This window comes from Oncorhynchus masou, chromosome 11 (genome assembly GCF_036934945.1).
Source record: "Oncorhynchus masou masou isolate Uvic2021 chromosome 11, UVic_Omas_1.1, whole genome shotgun sequence".
Taxonomy (NCBI): Eukaryota; Metazoa; Chordata; class Actinopteri; order Salmoniformes; family Salmonidae; genus Oncorhynchus; species Oncorhynchus masou.
Window position 1 is genome coordinate 22,389,653 of NC_088222.1, and position 13,603 is coordinate 22,403,255.

A 13,603-nucleotide genomic window follows, 5' to 3' on the forward strand; every position below is an offset into this window, starting at 1 on the left:
CTGTGCTGAGTTTCGTAGACGTAAGCTGTATTGCACTTGTTTAAAAGAGCAAGTTTAATGTTGTGAAGCTGACAGCTGTACGCCTTGGTTATTATTCTGTTTTTAAGTTAAAGGTTACTCTTCTACCATACTGAGTGGGTATGCAAATGCTTGGTGCACTCTGACCGGATTCATGGTAGAATAACAAAGACCAGTTTTTACTCTGAAAACCCTGATGGCATCATGTTTTATCTCTGAAAGTTGTAGGAGCACTTTCTTTGTACATCAATATATCGCAACACAAGAGTTCTGGCACTTGTCTGTGTCCATAGTTTATACACACATTGTCCACATACCAACAGCATGGGCTCCGTCTGTTCACATGGAGGTAGGAGGGAAAATATGCCAATGTACCCCTGATAAGTGATGGAGCCGATCAAGGGTAGCATTCCAGAGAGACATCAGAGACTGTAACGTTCTTTGTTTCACGGAAACATGGCTCACTCGAGGCATCTGATCTGAGTTGGTACAGCCACCTCGTTTCTTCACGTATCGCGCCGACAGAAACAAGCATCTCTCTCTGGTAAGAAGAAGGGCGGGGGTGTATGCCTTATGATTAACGAGACATGTTGTGATCATAACAACATACAGGAACTCAAGTCCTTTTGTTCACCTGACTTAGAATTCCTCACAATCAAATGCCGACTGCATTATCTACCAAGAGAATTCTCTTCGATCATAATCACAGTCGTGTATATTCCCCCCCAAGCAGACACATCGACAGCCCTGAAAGTACTTAATTCGACTCTATGTAAACTGGAAACCACATATCCTGAGGCTGCATTTATTGTAGCTGGGAATTTTAACAAGGTTAATCTGAGACAAGGCTCCCCAAATTCTATCAGCATATCGATTGTGCTACCAGGGCTGGCAAAACCCTAGATCACTGTTATTCTAACTTCCGCGACGCATATAAGGCCCTCCCCCGCCCTCCCTTCGGAAAAGCTGACCACGAATCCATTTTGTTGCTCCCAGCCTATAGACAGAAACAAAAACAGGAAGCACCCGCGCTCAGGTCTGTTCAGCGCTGGTATGACCAATCAGATTCCACCTTTCAAGATTGCTTCGATCACGTGGACTGGGATATGTTCCACATTGCGACGAACAACAACATTGACGAATACTCTGATTCGGTGAGAGAGTTTATTAGCAAGTGCATCGGTGATGTTGTACCCACAGCATCTATTAAAACATTCCCCAACCAGAAACCGTGGTTTGATGGCAGCATTCGCGCAAAACTGAAAGCACGAACCACTGCTTTTAATCAGGGCAAGGTGACCGGAAACATGACCGAATACAAACAGTGTAGCTATTCCCTCTGCAAGTCAATCAAACAAGCTAAGCGTCAGTATAGAGAAAAAGTGGAGTCGCAATTCAAAGGCTCAGACACGAGAGGTATGTGAGAGGGTCTACAGTCAATCACTTGCTCCCAGGCAGAATAAAAACAACTTTTTTGCTCGCTTTGAGGAAAATACAGTTCCACTGACACGGCCCGCTACCAAAACCTGCGGGCTCTCCTTTACTGTAGCCAACATGAGTAAAACATTTAAACGTGTTAACCCTCGGAAGGCTGCAGGCCCAGACGGCATCCCCGGCCGCATCCTCAGAGCATGCGCAGACCAGCTGGCTGGTGTGTTTATAGACATATTCAATCAATCCTTATCCCAGTCTGCTGTTCCTACATGCTTCAAGAGGCCCACATTGTTCCTGTTCCCAAGAAAGCGAAGGTAACTGAGCTAAATGACTACCGCCCTGTAGCACTCACTTCCGTCATCATGAAGTGCTTTGAGAGACTAGTCAAGGACCATATCACCTCCACCCTATCTGACACCCTAGACCCACTCCAGTTTGCTTACCGCCCCAATAGGTCCACAGACGATGCAATCGCCATCACACTGCACAGTGCACTATCCCATCTAGACAGGAGGAATACCAATGTAAGAATGCTGTTCATCGATTACAGCTCAGCATTTAACACCATAGTACCCTCCAAACTGTGTGTGAGTGTTGTGTCAGGAAAATAACCTCACACTCAATGTCAACAAAACAATGGAGATGATCGTGGACTTCAGGGAACAGCAGAGGGAGCAGCTCCCTATATACATTGATGGGACAGTAGTAGAGAGGGTGGAAAGTTTTAAGTTCCTCGGTGTATACATCATGGGCACACTGAAATGGTCCACCCACACAGACAGCGTGGTGAAGAAGGCACAGCAGCGCCTCTTCATTATCAGGAGGCTGAAGAAATTTAGCTTGTCACCAAAAACACTCACTAACTTTTACAGATGCACAATCGAGAGCATCCTGTCGGGCTGTATCACCGCCTGGTACAGCAACTGCTCCACCCATAAACGTAAGGCTCTCCAGAGGGTAGTGAGGTCTGCACAACGCATCACCGGCTGCAAACTACCTGCCCTCCAGGACACCTACACCACCTGATGTCACAAGAAGGCCAAAAAGATCATCAAGAACAACAACCACCCGAGCCACTGGCTGTTCACTCCGCTATCATCCAGAAGGCGAGGTCAGGACAGGTGCATCAAAGCGGGGACCGAGAGACTGAAAAACAGCTTCTATCTCAAGGCCATCAGACTGTTAAACAGCCATCACTAACATTGAGTGGCTGCTGCCAACATACTGCCTCAACTCTAGCCACTTTAATAATGGAAAATGTGATGTAATCAATCTATCACTAGCCACTTTATATAATGCTTACATACCCTACATTACTCATCTCATATGTATATACTGTACGCTACACCATCTACTGCATCTTGATGTAATGTATCACTAGCCACTTTAAACAATGCCACTTTATATATTGTTTACATACCCTACATTACTCATCTCATATGTATATACTGTACTCTATACCATCTACTGCATCTTGCCTATGCCGTTCGGGCATCACTTATTCATATATTTTTATGTACATATTCGTATTCATTCCTTTACACTTGTGTGTGTATAAGGTCGTTGTTGTGAAATTGTTAGGTATTACTGCATGGTCGGAACTAGAAGCACAAGCATTTCGCTACACTCGCATTAACATCTGCTAACCATGTGTATGTGACAAATAAATTTGATTTTATTTTATTTAGATATCACATGATGTCAATACAACGATAAGGCATTCAAATGTTTTTTTTATTGATTATTATGATTGCCGGCTCTGCTCCAATCACTAAATACTGGCAAATTGCACAGCCATGACAATAATCACAATAACATACAGGCTCCAGTTTATTACAGTTTTATAAAAACATTTTTTTACATCAACAATCCATAAATTGTTCAGGCAACAACCCTCATGTAAGCATTTATTTTTTGCAGCTCGTCATTTTCACACCTCGTCAATAATTATTGGCTTTATTAAAAAAAGCTGATAATTGCTTTAACTACAGGTTTGACTTGCTGAGGGTATTATGAAACCTAAAGGCTTCGTCTGCAAGGAAGGCAGATGATCCATTTTCAAACCTTCTACACTGAGAAAAAACACTGAAATATTGCTGAAGCTCTTCATTGTCTCTATCGATCACTTCTATGAAACTTTCTACAGAAATATGCCTACAGAATTGTAATTTTCGTGAATGTTTGCAGTCTAAACCTATACAGTCGTGGCCAAATGTTTTGATAATGACACAAATATTAATTTCCACAAAGTTTGCTGCTTCAGTGTCTTTAGATATTTTTGTCAGTTGTTACTATGGAATACTGAAGTATGATTACAAGCATTTCATAAGTGTCAAATATTTGCAGTGTTGACCGTTCTTTTTCAAGACCTCTGCAGTCCACCCTGGCATGCTGTCATTACATGTACTGTAATTGGGATTTTTCCTGGGATGCATTTACGATGCAGAGGAGAGGTATGAACCATCACCTTCAAGCTCTTCTGAAAAGCCCATCAGCGTCAGAATAACAAAGTAGCTAGTAGCTGTGCAACCTTTTGAGTCTGACTTTCTTCAGAATAATTATGAACATAAAATATTCTCAGTTGACATTACTTTAATTGGCATAAATAGATTTGTTAAGATGCTCCCTCTTTCCCCTTACCCAGTCAGGAAGCTCAAGCCTGGGGTATCAGGGCCTGAAATCAGCAAGGGTAGATCACAAGTAGAAAGTCTTAATGCTGCATTACATATTTATTGAAACACTGAATATTGGTTTACTGGTACATGCTCCTATGTCATCAATGTCATAATAATCATCAAACTCTCACAGACCCATCACAAAATGCCTTATTGCATCACAGAGCTCTGCCTATAATAACATGAATGGACCATGAACCAAAATGTGTTCTAAATTAAAAGGAAGTTACAGATTAAGCTAAGTAAATCCCATTGGTTTAATTCGAACTCCATTGAGCAGCAATGTTCAGTTTATGTGGAAACCATTCACAGCACAGTCAATGGTCTGTGACTTCACGCTACAATACCCAAGCAAATAAAGTAAAAACACAGGTTTAACCATGCAGGTGTGTGTGATATCTAGTTGATGATGTACATTTGCCACACCCTCATTCCCCCCTAAAATGGCTGCTTCCATTTGGCTCAATTATCAATCAACCAAACCATTCCTCCCTTCCTCTGCAACACGCATAATAATGAGAAGAACATGCCTTCCACCAATAAACCACCAACATACCCTCCACCCTCCCAGACACTTTCATGGTAGATACCGCCCGTCCGTGTCCACAACTGATTGAACCATAAAGTCTCCAGCGAGCTAATGGAAGGGGCTCACCCACAACATGCTCACACACAGGAATGGATTCAACCCTTCTGCAATTAAAGCTAATCTGAGGCCAAAGGCATAGCCTAATGGATTTCAATAAAGGAGGCTGGCTGCAACAGACAATTGGGACGTTGATTTATGTGTGCTGAACTGTGGAGGGAGAGTGGTTGATGTACAGGAAGCACAGTGAGGAGCTGTGCACATCTCAGTGTTTTTTTCTACTAGAGGGACATCACGCACTGCTGAGTGTAATGACGACATGCTCAATCTTTGAAAGGTGATGGGTTTGGGGATGGATTGACCTTTACACTGATGAGATTCCTGTTTCCACTCAACATACCATATCATATGAGCATTTGTCTGATCTTTATACCTGACCAAACACAGCAGAGCCATAACAGAGGAGTTACGATTATTTTATTGGATAGCAAAGGATTCGTGCATTGTTCTCATTTGCAAAAACATTCTATATTTACAGTGCAGGCTGTTCAGGGTCTTTCCTCCAGTAAGTAAGAATGACAAATACACAGTACACCACTTACATATCCATTCCTCCTGCATCCTCACTGTCTTTTATCCTATAATCTTTGCTCTTGCTTCCACACACACCAAAAGGCATGACAACGCCTCTTCCCCCTCAAGAGGCTGGAAAGACTGCTAGGCACTACAGAGGGTAGTGCATACTGCCCATCACTGGGACCGAGCTCCCTGCCATCCAGGACCTCTGTACCAGACAGTGTCAGAGAAAGGCCCTAAAAATTGTCAAAGACTCCAGCTAGCCAAGTCACAGACTGTTCTCTCTACTACCGCACGGAAAGCAGTACTGATGTACCAAATCTGGAACCAACAGGACCCTGAACAGCTTCTAACCCCAAGCCATAAGACTACTATATAGTTAACCAAATAGTTACCCGGACAATCTGCATTGACCCTCTTTGCACTAACTCGTTTGATTCATCACATACGCTGCTGCTACTATTTATTATCTATCCTATTGCCTAGGCACTTTACCCCTACCTATATGTATATATCTACCTCAATTACCTCATACCCCTACACATCAACTTGGTACTGGTACTCTGTGTATATAGACAAGTTATCGTTACTCATTGTGTACTTGTTCTTCATGTTACTATTTGTCCTATATTTTTCTCTCTGCATTGTTGGGAAGGGCTAGTAAGTAAGCATCTCACTGTTAGTCTACACCTGTTGTTTACTAAGCATGTGACAAATAACATTTGATTTGATGGTTTTCACCATCTGCTCTCAAGTATTCTCCATGTCTCTAATGAGTCTAATCCAACACCCTGTTTGCAATATCTCGCATATTCTCTCTCTCTCTCTCTCTCTCTCTCTCTCTCTCTCTCTCTCTCTCTCTCTCTCTCTCATTCTCTCATTCACATACACTTCACACCCTAGTTTCTTGCTGTCTAGCTTTCTAGCACACACTTAGACACTTACAACCTATGCTCTCTCCCTATCTCTCTATTCTTTCTCTGCTTCCTTTGAGCTATGGATCATTTGATGTATTTTCATCACACTGGGCATTTAGTTGGGATTATTATTCATTATTCAGGACTGTTCTCCTCTACCCCCCAGCTGGTGTGATAGACAGAGATCCAGCCTGGCAGCCTCCCTCCCTGGGTCTGGTGGTGAATCACACTTTATGTATTGTGACCTGGGCTCTCCAGGAATTAACATTTAAGAGGCATGCAGTGGCATCCCACATGCACAGACAGAAAAAGAACAAAGACAAAAGTAGGCATGCACTCACTCATACAAACAAAAAACCATATTATTTAATTGCTATTAGGTAAGACAAACACCCCGCCCAATCCCCAACTCCCCAGTCCCCAAATCCCCACCGCGTGACTAGATGCGATATACAAAATGAGCAGTGAACACTGATAAATCATTTTCATGAGCTCTGGTGGTCTTCGCCAACATTTAGGACGACATGGGTGATTGGTCACCGTGCACAATAGTCTCAAAGGCGCTGGTAAAAAAAGAAGAAGAGAGCGATAGAGAGAGAAAGCTTAGTGCAAACAGAACCCCCCCACTTTTTTATCTGACAAATGGAGCCCTTGGGATGTCACGTGTTTACACATTGATTATTTTTGGGTAACTAGAAAACAACATTACATGTTTACTAGGCATGTTTCATGTGTTCCAACTAGCATGCAACATTAGGCTACAATATCATTTTCAAAGATAAACGTCGATAAATACTTTGCTTATTATATATCTATTAGCCTACATTGGCATGTTACAGGCTGTATATTCTCATTTAAACAAGTTAAGTACACATTCAGTAGGCCTAGGCTATACATCAATACGTTGTGTTCAGACTTACAATAGCAAGCACTGATATTTATATAATATGTTTCTGCAAATCAACATAAAATCGTCTGCAATTTGAATCAGAGTTTGCTAAACCAGTAAAAGACTAACAAACAAGCAAACACACGACACATTCGGATCTGATGTAAACGTATCCCATACGTACCTCGGATAAAAACGGACTTCATTTTGGAGATAGATTCCAAAAGAAGGCACCTCTTGTGTGCGTGGTAAAATACTTGTTCTCTGCTTGAAAAGCAAAGACCCTGTTCAGAGGGACAGCAGTGGAAAATCCAGGGCACCGTCCATGAAAACTTTAGCCCAAGGTTCTAACATAGAAGCGAGATGGAGAACGCAGTCTCCTCTTCGCGCCACGCTTAGTCATTTGAGAGGTGCGCAGGGAACAAAACCTCCGATTTACATCCGAATACAGGCAACCCAAAGGAACGTCTCCAAACGGACCACATAAACGCACGGGTGGCAGCAATCCAATGGGCTACAGAATTAAAACCAGCAGCTGTCCACGGTTAAGAACAGTCATATATCCAATCATCCTTCGTGTGGTTTCCAACGCAGAGTTATCCTAGATGAGTAGTTCATTGTCGGTTGGCTTGTGAAGGTGGGTATCCAAAGACCTGCGCATCTCTAGCAGCTTAGAACAAGACAGGGCAGTGGGGAGATGCAGGCGCGCGGGCGTCTTTTTGAGCCAGAACGTGAGGAGGCAACTGAGATCATGGACTCATTTACACAGGCAGCCCAATTCTGATATTGTTTTCCCACTAATTGGTCTTTTGACCAATCACATCATATCTTTTGACATCTGATCTATTTCAGAGCTGATCTGATTGGTTAAAATACCTATTAGTGAAATATATATCAGAATTGGGCTGCTTGTGTAAACGCAGCAATTATGTTGGTGTTGCTGAACTTCTCTGTACTCTTTGATCACAACCCATATCCTTGAACAACAACACGCAGAACCGATGATCGCAACAAACGACATCCACTTGGCAAAAACTGGTTGTATCAACGTTGTTTCCACGTCATTAAAAAACACACAACGAAACAATATGATGACGATGAATCAATGTGGAAAACTGATTTGATTAGTGAAAAGTCTATTTTTTTTACCCAACTTTTAACCTAAATCCAATAGCATGGTGACATTTGTTGTTGATTTAACGTTAAATTCACGTTGACAACTCAATCAAATGTAAATCACAACTATACGTTGAAATTATGTCTGTGCCCAGTGGGTAATACGCATCTCAGTACCGTTATGTGATGGGCAGCAAACAAATTGTATATTTGTATTTAGTGATAGGTGTTGGTAGTGCTCTTGATTTATCTCGACCCGTTTAATTGATTGTAACACCACATAAAAAACGAGCTTATATCATAGGCTAGTCGTAATGATAGGTGAGAATGAGATCTTCCTATCAGGCTATTCTAAATTAAGGGAGAGAGACGCCTCCCAGCGGTGGTGTGAACACTTATGTTACCGCACGTCCCTGATTGTAGTCTCAACAAGCCTATATTATATAACTATTATCCATGTTGCTGTAAAAAAAAACACACCATTTAATAGAAGCATATCAATCGTTGTTTCATGAAATGTTTGCCACAGAGAAGACAAACATGTTTTTTTCTATGAATGTCTGTAAAACACACTTCAACAGAGATTTAGGTTTTTGTCTTTTCCGCCTTGCCTCATTGTGTTTATGCTAATCAGCACCATGGATAACCAGCACCATGGACAGCGCACGTATCCACCGCGCTCTTTCCCTTCGAGACGAGTAAACTTGAGGCTATCCTGCAGTAAGGAGTGCAGACGAGAACACTGGCTGTTATAATTACTAGTCCTGTTTCCATGATAGATGGATGATTTGGCTCCATGTGTTTAATGAACACTGTGTGCAAGTAACAGCAGGCCTAGCTCATGCAATGCTAAACGGAACACTATTTTGCGCCATAGAAAACATAAACTCATCAAAAAAAGAAATGTCCTCTCACTGTCAATTGCATTTATTTTCAGCAAACTTAATATGTGTTCATACAAATATTTACACAACAAGATTCAACAACTGAGACATAAACTGAACAAGTTCCTCAGACATGTGACTAACAGAAATTGAATAATGTGTCCCTGAACAAAGGGGGGGTCAAAATCAAAAGTAACAGTCAGTATCTGGTGTGGCCACCAGTTGAATTAAGTACTGCATTGCATCTCTTCCTCATGGACTGCACCAGATTTGCCCTTTCTTGCTGTGAGACTTTACCCCACTCTTCCACCATGGAACCTGCAAGTTCCCAGACATTTTTGTGGGGAATGACCCGAGCCCTCACCCTCTGATCCAACAGGTCCCAGACGTCCACTATGGGATTGAGATCCGGGCTCTTCGCTGGCCATGACAGAACACTGACATTCTTGTCTTGCAGGAAATCACGCACGGAACGAGCAGTATGGCTGGTGGCATTGTCATGCTAGAGGGTCATGTCAGGATGAGCCTGCAGGAAGGGTACCACATGATGGAGGAGGATGTCGTCCCTGTAACTCACAGCATTGAGATTGCCTGCAATGACAACAAGCTCAGTCCGATGATGCTGTGACACACTGCCACAGACCATGACGGACCCTCCACCTCCAAATCAATACCCGCTCCAGAGTACAGGCCTCGGTGCAATGCTCGTTCCTTCGATGATAAACGCAAATCCGACCATCACCCCTGGTGAGACAAAACCGCGCCTTTTTTGCCAGTCCTGTCTGGTCCACTGACGGTGGGTTTATGCCCATAGGCGCCGTTGTTACTGGTGATGTCTGGTGAGGACCTGCCTTACAACAGGCCAACAAGCCATCAGTCCAGCCTCTCTAAGCCTATTGCGGACAGTCTGAGTACTGATGGAGGGATTGTGCATTCCTGGTGTAACTTGGGCAGTTGTTGTTGCCATCCTGTACCTGTCCCGCAGGTTTGATGTTCGGCTGTACCGATCCTGTGCAGGTGTTGTTACACGTGCTCTGCCACTACGAGGACGATCAGCTGTCCATCCTGTCTCCCTGTAGTACTGTCTTAGGCTTCTCTCTAAGTAATGTGCCATCCCACTGTACAAAAACTGGTTGAATCAATGTTGTTTCCACATCATTTCAAACCTAGAATTGTCAATGTGATGATGTTCAATCAACGTGTAAAACGAATTGGATTTGCAAAAAGTAATCCATTTAACTTAATTTAATCTTTTTTTCACCCAACTTTGAACCTAAATCCAATGACATGGTGACGTTTTTTTGTTGATTTCACCTTGAATTCAGGTTAGTTGACAATTCAACCAAATGTAAATACAAACCTAGATCTTTAACTGAAGTCGGCCCAGGAGGATAGACAACACATAGCTTCAGAAAACAAAAACACAAATTTGTTAGGGTCAGTAATTTGTGCAAATCTCTGCATTCATTACCTGCCTGTCACACTTGGCATTCATTCACATGAAACAGACATTCTTTATTCCATCGTGGCTGGGACCTCTGTTCCCAACAAGATCTCATAGTCTCATTTCAGTATTCAACAGTTATCAAATTTTGGGGGGTTAAGTTTGGGCATTAATTCTGACTGGTTAAGGTAAGGGTTAAGGTTTAGGATAGGTCTAAAACAGTAAAAACATCATGGCTGGGTGTAGGCATTAATTCTTACTGGTTAAGGTAAGGGTTAAGGTTTAGGATAGGTCTAAAACAGTAAAAACATCATGGCTGGGTGTAGGCATTAATTCTTACTGGTTAAAGGTGCATTATGCAGAAATCACCATTTCCTGGTTGCTACAATTCTAATAGTTTTCCCAATTTCAGCTTTTCTGACATAACAAGCTATGTATAGTGTAGAGAATCATTGTACCGAATCATACCAAAATAACTTTTCAATAACCAGAAATATAGTATTTTCAGCTGTTTGAAGCTGGTGTACAAAACTGAAAGTAAAAGACACAAAAACAAAACTTAAAAACAGGAAGCATTGAAATGGCTAACATCTACCACTTCTTAGACTTGCTTTCAATGAGAATGACAGATATACAGTGGGGCAAAAAGGTTGGGCTCATAATAGCTCTTTGAGTGGGTGGTCTGGCAGAAAGCCTCCGTCTCATTGCGCCTGGTCACGAGAGAGTGTTCTTGCGTTCCTATGCGTTTCTTCAGACAATGAAATTCTCCGGTTGGAACTTTATTTCTGATTAATGTTTAAAACATCCTAAATATGGATTGCATACATCATTTGACTTTCTACGACCTGTAATGGAACTTTTTGAGTTTTTGTCTGGAGGAATTGCTCGTGCTTTTTGAATATTGAATGCCGGGCTGAACAAGCTAACAACAAGTGGCTAAATGGTGGGCTTTATGGAACTTTATGGAACAAATCAGTCATTTATTGTCGAACTGGGATTCCTGGAACTGCCTTCTGATGATGATATTCAAAGGTAAGTGAATAATTATAGTGTTTTTGTAGCTTCTGTTGACGCCAAAATGGCGGCTATTTCTTTGGGATCTGAGCGCCGTTCTCAGATTATAATTTTTCCGTAATTTTTTTTACAAAATCTGACACAGCGGTTGCATAGAGGATACGTTTATCTTTAATTCTGTGAATAACACTTGCATCTTTTATCAATGTTTATTGTGAGTATTTCTGCAAAATCACCAGATGTTTTGGAATCAAAACATTACTGCACATAACGCGCCAATGTAAACTGAGATTTTATATATATATATATATATATATATATATATATATATATATATATATGCACATTATCGAACAAAACACACAATACATGTATAACATGATGTCCTATGAGTGTCATCTGATAGAGATAATCAAAGGTTAGTGATTCATTTTATCTATATTTATGCTTTTGTGACTGTGAAAAATCGCTGTGTGTGTTTTTGAATTTGGTGGTCATCTAAAATAAATATATGTTGTGTTTTCGCTGTAAAACATTTTAAAAATCGGACACTCTGGGTAGATTAACAAGATGTTTATCTTTCATTTGCTGTATTGGACTTGTTAATGTGTGAAAGTTAAATATTTCTAAAGAATATTTTTTTCAGTTGAATGGGAGGGGGTGTTCCCTCTCCTTGTGCCCCCTAGCCCCAACATGTTATATACCCTTTGTTGGCAATGACAGAGGTCATGTAAGGGTTTTCCTGTGGTGAAGTAGAGGAGGACCATAACGCAGCGTGGTTATATTGATTCATGTTTAATTAAAACAGATAAACATGAACACTACAAAACAATATACGTGGAAAACCAAAAACAGCCCTATCTGGTGCAAAACACAGAGACAGGAACAATCACCCACAAACACACAGTGAAACCCAGGCTACCTAAATATGGTTCCCAATCAGAGACAATCACTAACACCTGCCTCTGATTGAGAACCATATCAGGCCTAAAATAGAAATGGACAAACCAGACACACAACATAGAATGCCCACCCAGCTCACGTCCTGACCAACACTAAAACAAGGAAAAACACACACGAACGATGGTCAGAACGTGACAGGTCAAACATTTTCTGTAAGTCTTAACAAGGTATTTTGGCCCATTCCTTCATGCAGATCTCCTCTAGAGCAATGTTGTTTTGGGGCTGTTGCTGGTCAACACAGACTTTCAACTCCCTCCAAAGATTTTCTATGGGGTTGAGATCTGGAGACTAGCTAGGCCACTCCAGGACCTTGAAATGCTTCTTACAAAGCCACTCCTTCGTTGCCCGGGCGGTGTGTTTGGGATCATTGTCATGCTGAAAGACCCAGCCACGTTTCATCTTCAATGCCCTTGCTGATGGAAGGAGGTTTTCACTCAAAATCTCATGATACATGGTCCCATTCATTCTTTCCTTTACACAGATCAGTCGTCCTGGTCCCTTTGCAGAAAAACAGCCCCAAAGCATGATGTTTCCACCCCCATGCTTCACAGTAGGTATGGTGTTCTTTGGATGCAACTCAGCATTCTTTGTCCTCCAAACATGACGAGTTGAGTTTTTACCAAAAAGTTATATTTTGGTTTCATCTGACCATATGACATTCTCCCAATCTTCTTCTGGATCATCCAAATGCTCTCTAGCAAACTTCAGACGGGCCTGGACATGTACTGGCTTAAGCAGGGGGACACGTCCGGCACTGCAGGATTTGAGTCCCTGGCGGCATAGTGTGTTACTGATGGTAGGTTTTGTTACTTTGGTCCCAGCTCTCTGCAGGTCATTCACTAGGTCCCCCCGTGTGGCTCTGTGACTTTTGCTCGTGATCATTTTGACCCCATGGGGTGAGATCTTGCGTGGAGCCCCAGATCAAGGGAGATTATCAGTGGTCTTGTATGTCTTCCATTTCCTACTAATTGCTCCCACAGTTGATTTCTTCAAACCAAGCTGCTTACCTATTGCAGATTCAATCTTCCCAGCCTGGTGCAGGTCTACAATTTTGTTTCTGGTGTCCTTTGACAGCTCTTTGGTCTTG

General features: G+C 42.0%; 1 protein-coding gene across 1 annotated transcript in view; it reads right to left on the reverse strand.

The window, feature by feature from the left end:
* The window catches only part of LOC135547928 (reticulon-4 receptor-like), a 40,434-nt gene extending 32,553 nt beyond the window's left edge, over window positions 1-7,881 (reverse strand). The window contains exon 1 of the mRNA XM_064977137.1: window positions 7,280-7,881. Within this exon, the coding sequence (XP_064833209.1) occupies window positions 7,280-7,301 (22 nt within the window). The 5' untranslated portion in view covers window positions 7,302-7,881. The remainder of the gene's footprint in view (window positions 1-7,279) is intronic.
* Window positions 7,882-13,603: the final 5,722 nt, after the last annotated feature.